Consider the following 18,033-nt stretch of genomic DNA (forward strand, 5'->3'; position numbering starts at 1 on the left):
CGATCAATCCTTCCCTGGGTGAATTGATTATTGAAATATGGCACACTGTCAATTACAGTAAGGTGGACATAGGCGAGTAAAGACAAAGGTTAGATTAGGGGCCTAGAACGAATGAAGAACATCGTCATCTGAAGCTCATTGAGGGACAGGACGAAGGACATGCAAGTCTCTTCGTCCAAGTTGCTACGCGCAAGTCGGACTTGCAAGTCGCTACGTGCAAACACCCTCGAAAACATGGGGCAAGGAGAAACCGTTACGATAATCCGCCGTATACGACCTAGGGAAAACTTTCTAAAAATCATTGTCTATGCGACAGTTTCGTCGGTGTTATCAGTCACACGAAATCAAAATGATTTCAATCCGCGAGACTAGTCGCAGTGATGCAATTCTGTCGCAGAGAGAATGAATTTCGCCAATTTTCCAACGTTACACCGTGGAATTCTCGTTGCCACTTCTCCCTGCAATGTGTCGCTACTTGGCTTATAAACTGGACACACGGAGCAGCCTGACACAAATACCAGTCGTTTTGTTAATCGACTACTTAGGGTTATCAGGCAAAGAGGAAGGAACATAGGAAAATCAGATCATGGCTGCAAGGATTTTGAATTCGGCATTCAGAGCATGGAAGGAGATGGTTAAGGGAAATCTATAGAAATCTTACCACAAAACAACGCCCTCTTCATGGATCGTTTTTCGATTTTCTCTCCAAGAAAAAAATGATTACGTGTTAACTGGTTATGAAGTTAACTCGCATTAACTCGAGACCAAAAGATGCAGGGACTACTCCCACTTACAAAGTGGCCATTAAGTGAGTACACTGAATAATTCAAAGAGAGAGGGCCGATGAGAGCGTATTCGAACTTCCCGCTGTTAAGGGCTAGTTTTCAGTTACGACGGAGTCGTGAAAATCAAACCGACAGAATAAGAAGAAAAATACCGTTGCCGCCTGTGACTTTATCGCCTACGATCTCGTGAAAACTGAATTGATGGAGTGGTAAGAGGAAGACTGTACCTGGAGGACCTGAGAATTGGCATTGTTACTGGTTGGTTTTTACCGCTTCTGCTTGCGAATCTAAAAATTTAGTTTTCACTGGTTTATAAGTGTAGAGTGATAAACGAAGTCGGAAGAAAATGAAACCATTGTGATTCTTTTGGCTCCGATTCTTTCGAGGTTATGACTCCGATTACGACTCTAATTTTTAGTTTTTACTCGGTCGAAAGCGCTCTCACGACTCTGATTACGACTCCGACTCCGGCTCCGTCGCCATTAAAAACCAGCCTTTAGCATGAAGTCTAATGACCATCAGTTGGCAACCATTGAAAAAAAAAGGTATCCCTTATCCTCAACTAAATGTACGAAAAGAAACCTGTTATAATCAATTTTCTTACCATTCAAAGTGTCAGATTCCACACTCCCTTCGGTAGCTGACGGCATGAGGTCCCTAACTTTAGCAGCCGATGACACTAAATCAACGTCTTGTGAAGCTGATAGCGCGGCAACACTCCTTATGTGAGATAATGAAAAGACACCACTTCCTTCTGCAGTTGATGGTGTGACAGGTCCCTCTCTTTCTTTCGCAACTGCTAGTGTGACACCCCTTACGTTCTCAGCTGATGGCGTGATGTTACTTTCTCCCGAAACTGACTGGGTAACATTTTCTTCAGCAGCTACTAGCATGATATCACTTCCATTTGCAGCTGACGGCGTGACAACAATTTCTCTTTTAGGTAATAGTGTGACATCACTTTCTTGCTTGGCTGATTGCGGAACATTACTTTCTTTTGATTTTGCTGACGTGGCATCACTTTTGCTCACAGATAATGTCGGCACAGTAGTTTTTTTCGAGTTTGCGAGCTTCCCTTTACTATCCTTCTCGGCTGATGGCGGGACATTCATTTCATTGAATTTTATTGGCGTAGCATACCTTTCGCTTTTATCTGATTGTAGGACAGTAATTTCTTTTAAATTTGCATGTATAGCGCCACTTTTGCTCCCAGCTAATGACAGGACAGTATTTCCTTTTAAGTTTGCTGGCGTAGCATCGCTTTCTCTCTCAGCTGATGGCAGGACATCACTTTCACTTTCAGGTGGAAGCGTGACATCACTTTTACTTTCAGGTGGAAGCGTGACATCACTTTTACTTTCAGGTGAAAGCGTGACATCACTTTCACTTTCAGGTGGAAGCGTGCCACCACATTCTCCTTCAGGTGATGACCTACCAGCACTTCCCTCAGCACTTAAGAGCGTGACATCGCTTTCTTCATCGGCTGATGGCGTTACGTTACTTTCCTTAGAATTTGATAGCTTGACTCCACTATCACATGCATTTGATGTCGTCATATTATTTCCATTCATAGCTGATAGTGTGAAATTAATTTCTCTTTCACCCGATGGTGTAAGATTTCTCTTTGTAGCAGCTGATGGCGTAATGTCTTTTTCTTTGGTATCTGATGGGGTAACACCACTTTCCCTTTCAGCTGATGGTGATATACCACTTTCACTAGCAGTTGATGGAAAGACACTACTTTCTTCTTTAACTGGCGGAATGACATCGCGTTTTACATGAGCTGTTATAACAGTACTATTCTTCGCTAATCTCGTTTTGACTGCAGGGAAAAATCAACAAAATAATAAAAGTCTCCTAATTTATTATGGAAATACAACCCATAATACTTCCATCATCATATGGTTGCCCAGAGTGGATTGTCAATTTTATTAATCACCAAGGGCTACATTACTTTACTAATGTCTTCAACTAAAAAAACCCAATTATCTCCACCACTAAAAGTTACAATCATAGAGATTAAATGTGAACAGAGATACGTATCTATATTTACCTACTCACTTTCTCTTAGTCCCCTAATAGAAACTCAGATTATATCTAGGGTGGCTGGAAACAGTTTCCCGACGTTCTAACTGGCTAAGTTCTATTGAATAGATTACATTTGTTTTTCGTAGAACAATTTTCAATGTTCCCACGTTGGGAAATTGAGATATTGGAGGAGGGAGATGGAGGTCATTAACGCACGACACTCATCAAACGCCAGTGACGCATTCGCGATTGCCAGTTAGATTCCCAAATTTTGCTGAAGGAAGAGAAGTCAGATAAACGTCTGGAAATTTAGGAAAGCATCTTATTCTCTATAGGGAAACAATTCTTACAAAGGAGCTTACAATCAATACCTTCATAGGACGAGGTTAGAGTATGATGTTCGGAATCAGAGCTTTCGGAGTCAGATGACAAACTAGGCGATGATTCGAAATCAGCCGAATATCCACTTTCTTTGACGAGATTACTTTCCAAGTGATTTCTGTCTCTTTCTTCGGTATCGTGATCTGATGAGATAGCTATATAGGTAAATGTGGTCATTAAAAAAAGATGTCCAAAAAGAATATGAACCTCATACGTTTTTTGCACCATTCTACATCTTTGGATTGCTTTACGGATTTTAGGTATCAACTAGAAGCTTGTGGTCGAAAATATGACTCTTATCTAATATTCTTCGGTATTTCCTAAATTGCCTCGTGAAAAACATTGATTGTCGTGCGTCTGTTCAGTAACAACAACTTATGCCCGAGAGTTTAGATATAATGGCCACTTAATGACTACTTACTGGCTTGAGCTTCATCAGCAGCTTTTATAAGTTCTAACCAATCCACTGTCTGGTTAAATTCCTTACCAGACTTGATCTCTTCATAAAATCTTTCCAGGAGAAAAAAAAATGTTAATTTAATTAAGTACAAATTGTAGTGAGCTTACATCCATGAAAGTGGCGCCTACGTCATGTGCAGTGGAACGTAGTTTGGAGGTCCTCGACGACGAGTGCACAAGAACAGAATAAATATACACTTAGGAGTTGAAATCTTTGATCTAATTCCTTTGTAAATGTGGACCTTGCAGTTTTTGTCGGAGTGAGCTCGGTATTAACAACCGTTTTTCAGTGAACTATGCAAGAGCTCTACGGGGAAAAGAGGTCCTAGGGTTGGGAATGTTGACTTTTATTCTTCATATAACGAAGGAGTGAAGCATGTCCAATTCTTGGACGAGAGGATAACAGGTATAATGTATTCAAATAGCTTTGAACATAGGCTGAAAGTTTTTGTTTTGTTTTACTAAACTTTTACCTAGTGGTTACTTCTTCGAGGTAAGTTGCAGTGTCATCTTTACCATGGTCCCTCGCCACAGACTCAGGCAATTTTGCACTATCCTTGTAAGCATGAAAGACGACGCCTCCGCTTGAGGAGTCGAAAATCGTTCTTATAAGCTCAGGAGCATCAAATTTTGCTGCTGCATACACTAAGTTAGCTAATACATGGGATGCTTGAGAAGACCCTACAAAAAAGGAGGGAATGGTGACGATTATAACTGTTTGGTTACAAATTACGATTAGCATGACTAAACAAAACCAAGATTGGTGACAGATCATGTTTTGATAAATGATTAGGGTATTTATTTTGCTACAGCTAGTTCAGGCCATAAAACGCTCATCCTTCGGAATCTCCATGGCCCACATAAATCCTGTTTCAGGACTTTTCTGAAGCAAGGCTGTGCTCTAAGAAAAATTGAAGGGAGCCCAGTCCTCTGAAACTGTGAAATCCAGGGTGCTCAGCATATGCTTTTCATGAAAAAAATTAAGATTCCCGAGTCGCCCAAGGGCAAAAGTAAGGCGCCAGGGGCCACGGGGCGCTGCTAGACCACAGCCCTGTGAAGGCCTTGGTCAAAAGCATATTTAAGAGTTTCTCCCACCTGATTACCAAAAGTTTTCATTTCGACCCTCAGCGGAAACTACAGTGGTCTGTAAGTACAATTCAACATGGAATAATAGTGTTCTTTGCACTCCAAAAGATCATAAATGACACAATAACACACCTGTTGTTGGGTCCGTGTGAGGGGGATGTAAACTGGGCTGTTGCTCTCTTTCAGCCATTACCAAAAACAATTTCCGTCGCGACTTGGGGTCACACACCATTTGTTTCAGAAGATTGTTTTCGTGGTCTATATACTCGAACGGAATATTTCCAAGAAGTATCCCAGATGTGGACTTCACTGTAACAGTAACGGGGCCAGCCTTGTGATAAGCTTAAATGTATAAAAAACAAAAAGAAAATATTAGGACATTTCTATCTAAGTTTATTTCACTTCCAGAAGCGCATGATCTACCCACCGATTCAAGGAAATATGGAGTGTATTTGTTTACAAAAATGGCCATAATAAATACATAACCGCAAGGATTTGGAATTTGCAGAGGATAGTCGGGAGTCCTATAGTTGTAGGTAAGAAACTAAATATCTTACCGATGGGCAACGCAAACTTACCTTTAAGTTCCTCCTTTTCCTCTTTGAGTTTCTCTACGTATTGTACGTTTAGAAAAAATATAAAAATAATAATAGCATGTTAACTATTTACGGAGTTTACTCACACTTACTTCAGACCAAAGATACCACGATAACTGGTACTTAGAAAGAGGCCAATAAGTCAGCTGAAGAAGTCAATTTATGTTTTCCAATGGTAAAACATGACCACTTGTTTAAATGTGCAAAATCCACTTTACGTTGCAAAAACGCAGTGGCGTACTAGTTTTTTTCATTATGATTGGTCGTTCATGTCAAAATAAAAGAAAGAGGTGCCTCGAATATTGCTTTCTTAGACATATTCTACACTCTTCCTCCATTTTCATCGATTATATCTTTGGTATCATCACATATGTTGCTTTATCAGGCAAGGAGGGTAACCCTTGTGCTAGGGCTACCCTAGCATGCGGGTAGGGTAACCCTTGTTGTTGTCCCGGGTAGGCGAGTTATCCCCAGCAGAGCGTTTTCAAGGCAACTAGGGTTATCTTAGCGCTAGGGTAACCCTAGCGCTCAGCTATGGTTACCCTAGTGCTAGGGTAACCCTAGCTGCCTTGTAAACACGTCGTTGAAAAAAAGAAGAAATATGGGAGCGTTAGGGTAATCCTCCTACAAGGGTAACCCTACCACTAGGGTTAACCTACCTGCTTGTAAACAGGGCCTTAGACATTCTACACTCTTCCTCCATTTTCATCGATTAAACCTTTTTTATCATCACACTTTATAAGAAATTAGAAGAGAGGACCAACAAAAAACCCATTTCATTCACAAACGTGATTGAAATTTCCTTAGTCAAATTAGAATATACATTTTGCAGCACTGAAATCATATATGAACCACAGTCTACCCATTAACGGCTAAAAAAGGTCTCAAATAGAAGTCGTCACCGCCACCGACATAAAACACTGTACAACTGTTCACTCGAAAGTACAGAGAGAAAACCAAGTGAGGTCGGGACCAATTCTACATGCACCAGGTTGAGAGGTAAGTGCGAGTTTTCTGATGCAATCATTGATCGAAGTGAAGCAAAGGCAAAGCAATACAGGACTTCCTTAAACATTTGATTAAAAATTGTTGTAAGGATTTCCAGTATACAGAGGTTCACCTTTTTGGCAGTCCCCTCCTTCCCTCGACCACCCCTCCCCCCGCCCTAACAGAGGTTTTTTTAATTCCTTAAACGAGCCACACCGGAAATTGTCACCGATTCAAGAAAATATGCAGTCTATTTGTTTACAAAAATGGCCGTAATAAATGCATAACCGCAAGGATTTGGAATTTGCAGAACATGGCCGGGAGTCATATGGTTGTAGGTAAGAAACTTAATATCTTACCGATGGACAACGCCAACTTCCTAATTTCCTCTATTTTCTCTTTGATTTTCTCTAAGTCTTCTACGTTTAGAAAAAAGATAAAAATAATAATAGCATGTTAACTATTTACGGAGTTTACTCGCACTTACGTTAGACCAAAGATACCGGGATTAGTCCTGGTTACAAAAAGGCCATTAAGCGAGCCAAGGAATTCAACTTATGTTTTCCGATGGTAAAACATCACTACTTGTTTAAATGTGGACAACCCATTCTTCGTCGCAGCAACGCGGTGGCGTAATTTTCTTTTTCAATACGATCAGTCGTTCATATCAAAATAGAGGAAAGATGTGGCTCGAATGTTTCTTTATTAGCCATATTCTACACTCTTCCTCCATTTTCATCGATTATATCTTTTTTATCATCACACTTTTTAAGAAATTAGAAGAGAACCAACCAAAAACCCATTTCATTCACAAACGTGATGGAAATTGCCTCAGTCAAATTAGAATATACATTTTGCAGCACTGAAATCATATATGAACGACAGTCTACCCATTAACGGCTAAAAAAGGTCTCAATAGAACTCGTCACCGCCACCGACATAGACCACTGTACGACTGGTAACTCGAAAGTACAGAGAGAAAACCAAGTAAGGTCGGGGACGAATTCTGCATGCACCAGATTGAGAGGTAAGCGCGAATTTTCTGAAGCAATCATTAATCGAAGTAAAGGAAAGGCAAAGCAATACAGGATTTCGTTAGACATTTGATTAAAATTGTTGTAAGGATATCCAGTATACAGAAGTTCACCTCCATGTCAGTCCCCTCCTTCCCCCGACCACCCCTCCTCCGCCCTAACAGTGGATTTTTGATTCCTTGTACGAGCCACATCGGACATTGTCACCGATTCAAGGAAATATGGAGTGTATTTGTTTACAAAAATGGCCATAATAAATACATAACCGCAAGAGATTTGAATTTGCAGAGCATGGGAATGAGATGGTTGTAGGTAAGAAACTAAATACCTTACCTCTGAGGAACGCCAACCACCTTTCAGAGTTCTTGTTTCCTTCTTCGAGATGCTTTTCGACTTCTAGGTTTAGAAAAAAGATAGAAAAGTAATGGAATGTTAACTATTAATTTTATGGAGTTAACTCACACTTACTTTAGACCAAAGATACCGGGATTACTACCTGTTACAAAGAGGCCATTAAGTGGGCCGAAGAATTCAATTTGTGTTTTACGATGGTAAAACATCACTACTTGTTTAAAAGTGCACAATCCATTCTACGTCGCAGCAACGCGGTGGCGTACTTTTGTTTTTAACTACGATTGGTCGTTCATATCAAAACAGAGGAAAGAGGTGGCTCGAATGTTGCTTTTTAAGACTTATTCTGAACTCTTTCTCTATTTTCATGTATCAAACCTTTTATTTAAGAAATTAGAAGATAGGACCAACAAAAACCCATTTAATTGACAAACGTGATTGCAATTTTCTCAGTCAAATTAGAATATCCATTTTGCAGCTCTGAAATTATATATGAACCACAGTCTCCCATTAACGGCTAAAAAAGTCTCAATGGAACTCGTCAACGTTATCGTCATAAACCACTGTACGACTGGTAACTCGTAAGTACAGAGAGAAACTACCAAGTGAGGCAAACATGATCGCAATTATCTCAGTCAAATTAGAACGCAACGCCGCTCCCCTTTGAAGTGCCTCGACTTTCTCTTCGAGGTCCTTTACAGGTTAAGTTTAGAAAAGAGATAAAACAAAAATAATGGTAAGTTAACTACTTAACAAAGATACTGGGATTACTCCCAGTTACAAAGAGACCGGTGAGCCGAAGAATTTGAGGAGAGAGGGTTGACTTGAGCGTATTCAAACCGCACCCTGTCAAGGCCGGTTTTCAGTTACGACAGCGTCGGAGTTGTAACCATAATCGCAGAGTGAAACGATCAAGTGAAAATCAAGCGACGAAATCGGAAGAAAATACCGTTGCCGCTTACGAATCCGTCGCTTACAATCCTGTGAAAACTGAATCGTCGGAGTCGTAAGCGAAAGACTGTAATAGAAAGACAAAAGTGATTGGTTGGTTTTTCCATTCCTGCTTGTGACTCCGATAATCTAATTTTCACTGGATCATAAGAGAAGTCGTAAGAAAAGTATACTGTCCTGACTCTTCCGACTCCGATTATGTCGAGCTTATAACTCCGCCTACGACTCTAATTGTCAGTTTTCACTTGGTCGGGGGCGCTTTCATGACTCTGACTACGCCTCCGATTCTGTAGCCATTGAAAACCAGCCTTAAGCATTACAGGTAGGAACAGTTAAAAACAAAGAGTATCTCTTGCTCCCAGCTAAATGTAAGAAAACTGTTTTAATCAATTTTCTTACCTGTGAATGTGTCAGATTCGACAGTTCCTTTATCATTAGACGGCTTGAAGTCCCTCGCTTTAGCAGCAAATGGCTCTAAATCAACTTCGTTTGGAGCTGATAGCATAAAAACAGTCTTTTTGTGAGATGATGACATGATATTATATTCTTCTGCAGCTGATGATATAACAGACCTCTCTCTTTCAGGTGATGGCGTGATATCACTATCGTCCTTAGCTGATGGGGTGATGTTACTTTCGTCCTCAGCTGATGGCATAATATCACTTTGGTCCTCAGCTGATGGCGTGATCTTACTTTCTCCAGAAGCTAACTGGGTGATAATTCTTTCTATTGCAGCTACTGGCATGACATCATTATTAACTGCAGCTGACGGTGTGAGACCAATTTCTCTTTTAAGTAACGACGCGACATCACTTTCTTGTTCGGCTAATTGCGGGCCATCAGGTTTTTTCGATTTTACTGGCGTGGCATCCCTTTTGCACTTAGCTGATTGCAGGACAGTATTTTCTTTTGAATTGGCATGCATAGCATCACTTTTGCCCTCAGCTACTGGCGGGACAGTATTTTCTTTTGAGTTTGTCGGTGTCGCTGTAACGATGCCAGGTTCGTCGGAAGCTTAAGAGCATAGAAAACCAAAAAAATAAATCACAAAAGAATAGAAAATTCTGTCTAGGCATACTTTACTTCAGGAAACACATTATCCACCCATTGCTTACCTGCCATTCATAACTAAAGATGGTAAGGATAGGCTCAGTTCTTGTGCCTTTCGCTTGTATAATATACAAGAGGTTTTCTCTGTTCCATTTTTCAGACTTTCCATTCAGAACTCAAGTGCATGTAATGCAAGTAAGAGGCGCTCATTACTTACGACTTATTATCTTATCGATATTCACAAAGTTCCTTAAAATCGAGGCCTCCCTAATCTAACTGAGCAATAGCAAGGTTAGTACAGTCGTTCCAAGAGATTTTCTTGACCCAGTAGTCTAAGTAAATTAATACTTTACTTTATGGTCTGTGATCAAAAATGATCAGCTGATGGACATAGATTCCAGGCTGCGTACAGTGCCCCCTACCCTCCAAAAGAGGCATAAATAATCGCACCCCTACCGATTTTCTATTGGAGGGTGGGACACGGCTGCACACAGGCTACATAAATTCAAGACTCGACGATAAAACGTGAGCTTAGACGTATTTGTATTACGTCACAGAACTATTTGTATTTTCCGAAGATATGTTGAAGTTAAAAAGTAAATGGAAGTGTTTTGAAACCCTAATCCCTTTCCAAGAATGTAACAGTCAAGGGTCGGTCAAACTTAAGCAGACAGGTAGAAAGCTAAATAGGTGACAGAATAAAGGCTGAAAGTTTCGAAAGAAACTGTTAGGGCTGCGTCGGTGGGAGTAACGAAATAATTTGGATATAAAAACAAAGTTGAAGTGGTAAATTGACCACCGTAACGATTACAAAAGCTGACGTTTCGAGCGTTAGCCCTTCGTCGGAGCGAATAGAGGAATTGTGGGTTGTGCGTGCTTTCAAAGGCAATCTGCGGTCTTTCCTTACACTTAGGTAGCACGGAAAGCCGTATAAATCTTGAACAAAAGCTCATCTTTCAAACTGGCAGTCTAAATCCCACAGGGATCAACAAACGCTTTTCATTCCACTAATTTATTCTTGTTGTTCTCGTTGCCATGTTCCCACCGATAACGTAGCTCCATTCTCTGCCTTTAAAAGCACACACAACGACAATTCCTCTATTCGCTCCGACGAAGGGCTAACGCTCGAAACGTCAGCTTTTGTAATCGTTACGGTGGCCAATTTACCACTTCAACTTTGTTGATATATCCAAATTATAACGTCTCCTACCCCTAATCCTGCAGGAAACGGGACCTCCATTTATTCGTCCCTATCCGAGAAGACTAGAATATCTAACAATTTCTTGATGTTAGAAAGGAAGCATATTCTTCTCAAATATTTTTTGTTGGTCCGGCCGTGACTCGAACCCTCGACCTCCCGCACAACAGTGGAGCGCTATTGAGCCTCCCGGTTAGTTCAATGGATAGAGCGGAACTCTGTTATAATAAGATGCATTACATTGCAGCATGTGCGTCATCTAGAGACCTGTAGTACAACTACTTAAATATTCGTAGAGATCGTTATCATGTAGATTTCTCTAAGTAAACGGTTTAATCTTCTTATCCTTGTCTCCCACTGTCTATCGTGTTATTACAAACTCGAAACTCAAGCTTCTCGAGTAAGAACTAGAACAGGTTGGCGCAGATAAGAGATGATCTGATATAAGAGATGATCTGATATAAGAGATGATCTGACCACTTGGTTACGTGCAGGTCGTGAGGGGGGAAAATTCGATCAATCCTTCCGTAGGTAAAATGATTATTGAAATATGGCACACTGTCAATTACAGTAAGGTGGACATAGGGAAGTAAAGACAAAGTTTAGATTAGGAGCCTAGAACGAATGAAGAACATCGTCATCTGAAGCACATTGAGGGACCGGACAAAGGACATGCAAGTCTCTTCGTGCAAGTCGCTACGTGCAAGTCGGACATGCAAGTCGCTACGTGCAAACACCCTCGAAAACATGTGGCAAGGAGAAACCGTTACGATAATCCGCCATATACGACCTAGGGAACTTTTTGTGAAAATCCTTGTCTATGCGACAGTTTCGTCGGTGCTATTAGTCGCACGAAATCAAAATGATTTCAATCCGCGAGACTAGTCGCAGTGATACAATTCTGTCGCAGAGAGCATGAATTTCGCCAATTTTCCAACCTTACACGGTGGAATTCCCGTTGCCACTTCTCCCTGCAATGTGTCGCTACTTGGCATATAACCTGGACACACGGAGCGGCCTGACACACATACCAGTCGTTTTGTTAATTGACTACTTGGGGTTATCAGGCAAAGAGGAACCAACATAGGAAAATCAGATTGGGCTGCAAGGATTTTGAATTTGGCACTCAGAGCATGGAAGAAATGGTTAAGGGAAATCTATGGAAATCTTACCACAAAACAACGCCCTCTTCATGGATCGTTTTTCGGTTTTCTCTCCGAGAAAAAAATGATTACGTGTTGACTGGTTATGAAGTTAACTCGCACTAACTCGAGACCAAAAGATGCAGGGAGCACTCCCACTTACAAAGTGGCCATTAAGTGAATACACTGAATAATTCAAAGAGAGAGGGCCGATGAGAGCGTATTCGAACTTCCCGCTCTTAAGGCTACTTTTCACTTACGACGGAGTCGTGAAAATCAAACCAACAGAATTAGAAGAGAAATACCGTTGCCGCCTTTGACTTTATCGCCTACGATCCCGTGAAAACTGAATTAACGGAGTGGTAAGAGGAAGACTGTACCTGGAGAACCTGAGAATTGGCATTGTTACTGGTTGGTTTTTACCGCTTCTGCTTGCGAATCTAAAAATCTACTTTTTACTGGTTCATAAAAGTAAGAGTGATAAGCGAACTCGGAAGAAAATGAAACCATTGTGATTCTTTTGGCTCTGATTCTTTCGAGGTTATGACTCCGATTACGACTCTGATTTTCAGTTTTTATCCGGTCGAAAGCGCTCTAACGACTCTGATTACGACTCCGGCTCCGTCACAGTTAAAAACCAGCCTTTAGCATTAAGTCTAATGACAATTACTTAGAAACCATTGAAAAAAAAAAGGTGTCTCTCATCCTCAACTAAATGTACGAAAAGAAACCTGTTATAATCAATTTTCTTACCATTCAAAGTGCCAGATTCCACACTCCCTTCGGTAGCTAACGGCATGAGGTCCCTAACTTCAGTAGCCGATGACACTAAATCAACGTCTTGTGAAGCTGATAGCGCGACAACACTCCTTAGGTGAGATAATGAAAAGACACCACTTCCTTCTGCAGTTGATGGTGTGACAAGTCCCTCTCTTTCTTTTGCAACTGGTAGTGTGACATCACTTACGTTCTCAGCTGATGGCGTGATGCTACTTCTCTCCACAGCTGATGGTGTGATGTTACTTTCTCCCGAAGCAGACTGGGTAACATTTTCTTTAGCAGCTACTAGCATGACATCCCTTACGTTCTCAGCTGATGGCGTGATGCTACTTCTCTCCTCAGCTGATGGCGTGATGTTACTTTCTCCCGAAGCTGACTGGGTAACATTTTCTTTAGCAGCTACTAGCATGATATCACTTCTCTCCTCGGCTGATGGTGTGATGCTACTTTCTCCCGAAGCTAGGGAATAGAGGAATGGCGTGATCATACATGTCAGCGAAACATATGAAACGGAGAGCACGTTTTTGGAGGATCAAAAGCTTATTTAATTTACTTTTGCCAGCTTGTCCCCATGCAATTAAACCGTAATGTAAATAAGGAACAACAAGGCAGTTGTATATACTAAGGTATATACTAAGAAGAGTATGGAAAGGAACAAAATGCCTTATCTTATACAGTAATCCAATGGTTTTGCTAAGTTTCGATATTATAGAGTCAATATGGTTTTTCCATGACAGTTTATAATCGATTAGGACACCGAGATATTTCACATGGTCTTTACATTCCAGGTGAGTTAATGTATTTGTTTGGCTATCGTTAATGTCTATTGTAGGAAGAAAAGGAAGGCGTTTTTGGTAAGGGCGAAAAATGACGAAATTAGTTTTTTAGAGATAAAGGGTTAATTTGTTAGATACAAGCCACTGGTACACATTATTTAGTTCGACATTCATTTCTTTTTCAAGAGTTTTGAGGTCTTTGTGGCTATAAATAATATTTGCATCATCATCAAATAAATAAAATTTCAATTTCTTTGAGCTGCAGCAAATGTCGTTAACATAAAGGAGAAAGAGAAATGGTCCTAAAACTGAACCTTGAGGAACTCCACAAGTAATAATTGACTTATTAGACGACCTATTTCCAACTACCGTCACTTGCTTTCTCTCGTGTAGTTAAGGCTAGTTTTCAGTTACGACTGAGTAGTGAAAATCAAACCGACAGAATAAGAAGAAAAATACCGTTCCCGCCTTTGACTTTATCACCTACGATCCCGTGAAAACTGAATTGACGGAGTGGTAAGAGGAAGACTTTACCTGAAGGACCTGAGAATTGACATTGTTACTAGTCGTTTCTGCTTGCGACTCCGAAAATCTAGTTTTTAGTGGTTCATAAGTGTCAGAGTCATAAGCTAAGTTGGAAGAAAATGAAACCGTTGTGATTCTTTTGGCTCCGACTCTTTCGAGGTTATGACTCCGTTTACGACTCTGATTTTCAGTTTTTATCCGGTCGAAAGCGCTCTCACGACTCTGATTACGACTCCGAGGTGGACATGGGCGAGTAAAGACAAAGTTTAGACAAGGAGCATAGAACGAGTGAAGGGCATCAACATCTGAAGCTCATTGAGGGACCGGACGAAGGACGAGTAGGTCTCTTCGGCGAGTCGCTACGTGCACACACCCTTGAAAACATGTAGCAAGGAGAAACCGTTACGACAATCCGCCGTATGCGACCTGGGGAGCATTTCTGAACATCCTTGTCTATGCCACAGTTTCGTTGGTGCTATCATTCGCATGAAATCAAAATGATCTCAATCCGCGAGACTAGTCGCAGTGATACAATTCTGTCGCAGAGAGCATGAATTTCACCAATTTTCCAACCTTACACGGTGGAATTCTCGTTGCCACTTCTCCCTGCAATGTATCGCTACTTGGCTTATAAACTGGACACACGGAGCGGCCTGACGCACATACCAGTCGTTTTGTTAATCGACTACTTGAGGTTACCAGGCAAAGAGGAAGCAACATAGGAAAATCAGTTTGGGCTGCAAGGATTTTGAATTTGGCACTTAGAGCATGGAAGGAAATGGTTAAGGGAAATCTATGGAAATCTTACCACAAAACAACGCCCTCTTCATGAATCGATTTTCGATTTTCTCTCGGACAAAAAAAGGATGACGTGTTAACTGGTTATGAAGTTAACTCGCACTAACTCGAGACCAAAAGATGCAGGGAGCACTCCCACTTACAAAGTGGCCATTAAGTGAGTACACTGAATAATTCAAAGAGAGAGGGCCGATGAGAGCGCATTCGAACTTCTCGCTGTTAAGGCTAGTTTTCAGTTACGACAGAGTCGTGAAAATCAAACAGAATAAGGAAAATACCGTTGCCGCCTTTGACTTTATCGCCTACGATCCCGTGAAAACTGAATTGATGGAGTGGTAAGAGGAAGACTGTACCTGGAGAACCTGAGAATTGGCATTGTTACTGGTTGGTTTTTACCGCTTCTGCTTGCGAATCTAAAAATTTACTTTTTACTGGTTCATAAGTGTAAGAGTGATAAGCGAAGTCGGAAGAAAATGAAACCATTGTGATTCTTTTGGCTCTGATTCTTTCGAGGTTATGACTCCGATTACGACTCTAATTTTTAGTTTTTACTCGGTCGACAGCGCTCTCACGACTCTGATTACGACTCCGACTCCGGCTCCGTCGCCATTAAAAACCAGCCTTTAGCATTAAGTCTAATGCCCATCAGTTGGCAACCATTGAAAAAAGAAGGTATCCCTTATCCTCAACTAAATGTACGAAAAGAAACCTGTTATAATCAATTTTCTTACCATTCAAAGTGTCAGATTCCACACTCCCTCCGGTAGCTGACGGCATGAGGTCCCTAACTTTAGCAGCCGATGACACTAAATCAACGTCTTGTGAAGCTGATAGCGCGGCAACACTCCTTATGTGAGATAATGAAAAGACACCACTTCCTTCTGCAGTTGATGGTGTGACAGGTCCCTCTCTTTCTTTCGCAACTGCTAGTGTGACACCCCTTACGTTCTCAGCTGATGGCGTGATGTTACTTTCTCCCGAAACTGACTGGGTAACATTTTCTTCAGCAGCTACTAGCATGATATCACTTCCATTTGCAGCTGACGGCGTGACAACAATTTCTCTTTTAGGTAATAGTGTGACATCACTTTCTTGCTTGGCTGATTGCGGAACATTACTTTCTTTTGATTTTGCTGACGTGGCATCACTTTTGCTCACAGATAATGTCGGCGCAGTAGTTTTTTTCGAGTTTGCGAGCTTCCCTTTACTATCCCTCTCGGCTGATGGCGGGACATTCATTTCATTGAATTTTATTGGCGTAGCATACCTTTCGCTTTTAGCTGATTGTAGGACAGTAATTTCTTTTAAATTTGCATGTATAGCGCCACTTTTGCTCCCAGCTAATGACAGGACAGTATTTCCTTTTAAGTTTGCTGGCGTAGCATCGCCTTCTCTCTCAGCTGATGGCAGGACATCACTTTCACTTTCAGGTGGAAGCGTGACATCGCTTTCACTTTCAGGTGGAAGCGTGACATCACTTTCACTTTCAGGTGGAAGCGTGACATCACTTTCACTTTCAGGTGGAAGCGTGACATCACTTTCACTTTCAGGTGGAAGCGTGCCACCACATTCTCCTTCAGGTGATGACCTACCAGCACTTCCCTCAGCACTTAAGAGCGTGACATCGCTTTCTTCATCGGCTGATAGCGTTACGTTACTTTCCTTAGAATTTGATAGCTTGACTCCACTATCACATGCATTTGATGTCGTCATATTATTTCCATTCATAGCTGATAGTGTGAAATTAATTTCTCTTTCACCCGATGGTGTAAGATTTCTCTTTGTAGCAGCTAATGGCGTAATGTCTTTTTCTTTGGTATCTGATGGGGTAACACCACTTTCCTTTTCAGCTGATGGTGATATACCACCTTCACTAGCAGTTGATGGAAAGACACTACTTTCTTCTTTAGCTGGCGGAATGACATCGCGTTTTACATGAGCTGTTATAACAGTACTATTCTTCGCTAATCTCGTCTGGACTGCAGGGAAAAATCAACAAAATAATAAAAGTCTCCTAATTTATTATGGAAATACAACCCATAATACTTCCATCATCATATGGTTGCCCAGAGTGGATTGTCAATTTTATTAATCACCAAGGGCTACATTACTTTACTAATGTCTTCGACTAAAAAAACCCAATTATCTCCACCACTAAAAGTTACAATCATAGAGATTAAATGTGAACAGAGATACGTATCTATATTTACCTACTCACTTTCTCTTAGTCCCCTAATAGAAACTCAGATTATATCTAGGGTGGCTGGAAACAGTTTCCCTACGTTCTAACTGGCTAAGTTCTATTGAATAGATTACATTTGTTTTTCGTAGAACAATTTTCAATGTTCCCATGTTGGGAAATCGAAATATTGGAGAAGGGAGATGGAGGTCATTAACGCACGACACTCATCAAATGCCCGTGACGCATTCGCGACTGCCAGTGAGATTGCCAAATTTTGCTGAAGGAAGAGAAGTCAGATAATCGTCTGGAAATTTAGGAAAGCATCTTATTCTATATAGGGAAACAATTCTTACAAAAGAGCTGACAATCAATACCTTCATAGGGCGAGGTTGGAGTATGACGTTCGGAATCAGAGCTTTCGGAGTCAGATGATAAACTAGGCGATGATTCGACATCAGCCGAATATCCACTTTCTTTGACGAGATTACTTTCCAAGTGATTTCTGTCTCTTTCTTCGCTATCGTGATCTGATGAGATAGCTATATAGGTAAACGTGGTCATTAAAAAAAGAAGTCCAAAAGGAATATGAACCTCATACGTTTTTTGCACCATTCTACATCTTTGGATTGCTTTACGGATTTTAGGTATCAACTAGAAGCTTGTGGTCGAAAATATGACTCTTATCTAATATTCTTCGGTATTTCCTAAATTGCCTCGTGAAAAACATTGATTGTCGTGCGTCTGTTCAGTAACAACAACTTATGCCCGAGAGTTTAGATATAATGGCCACTTAATGACTACTTACTGGCTTGAGCTTCATCAGCAGCTTTTATAAGTTCTAACCAATCCACTGTCTGGTTAAATTCCTTACCAGACTTGATCTCTTCATAAAATCTTTCCAGGAGAAAAAAAATGTAATTCATT

The 18,033-nt window shown here is 40.9% G+C and overlaps 1 protein-coding gene across 1 annotated transcript in view; it reads right to left on the reverse strand.

The window, feature by feature from the left end:
• Positions 1-18,033, reverse strand: part of LOC111341091 (uncharacterized) — a 41,415-nt gene that overhangs the window by 5,979 nt on the left and 17,403 nt on the right. Inside the window, 13 exon segments of the mRNA XM_088761975.1 lie at positions 1,390-2,607; positions 3,185-3,349; positions 3,616-3,704; positions 4,127-4,334; positions 4,872-5,081; positions 5,318-5,350; positions 6,682-6,741; positions 7,690-7,752; positions 9,058-9,672; positions 12,802-13,287; positions 15,659-16,906; positions 17,484-17,648; positions 17,915-18,003. Of these exon segments, the coding sequence (XP_088618101.1) occupies positions 1,390-2,607; positions 3,185-3,349; positions 3,616-3,704; positions 4,127-4,334; positions 4,872-5,081; positions 5,318-5,350; positions 6,682-6,741; positions 7,690-7,752; positions 9,058-9,672; positions 12,802-13,287; positions 15,659-16,906; positions 17,484-17,648; positions 17,915-18,003 (4,649 nt within the window).

The sequence above is a fragment of the Stylophora pistillata genome, chromosome 5 (genome assembly GCF_964205215.1).
Source record: "Stylophora pistillata chromosome 5, jaStyPist1.2, whole genome shotgun sequence".
Lineage (NCBI taxonomy): Eukaryota > Metazoa > Cnidaria > Anthozoa > Scleractinia > Pocilloporidae > Stylophora > Stylophora pistillata.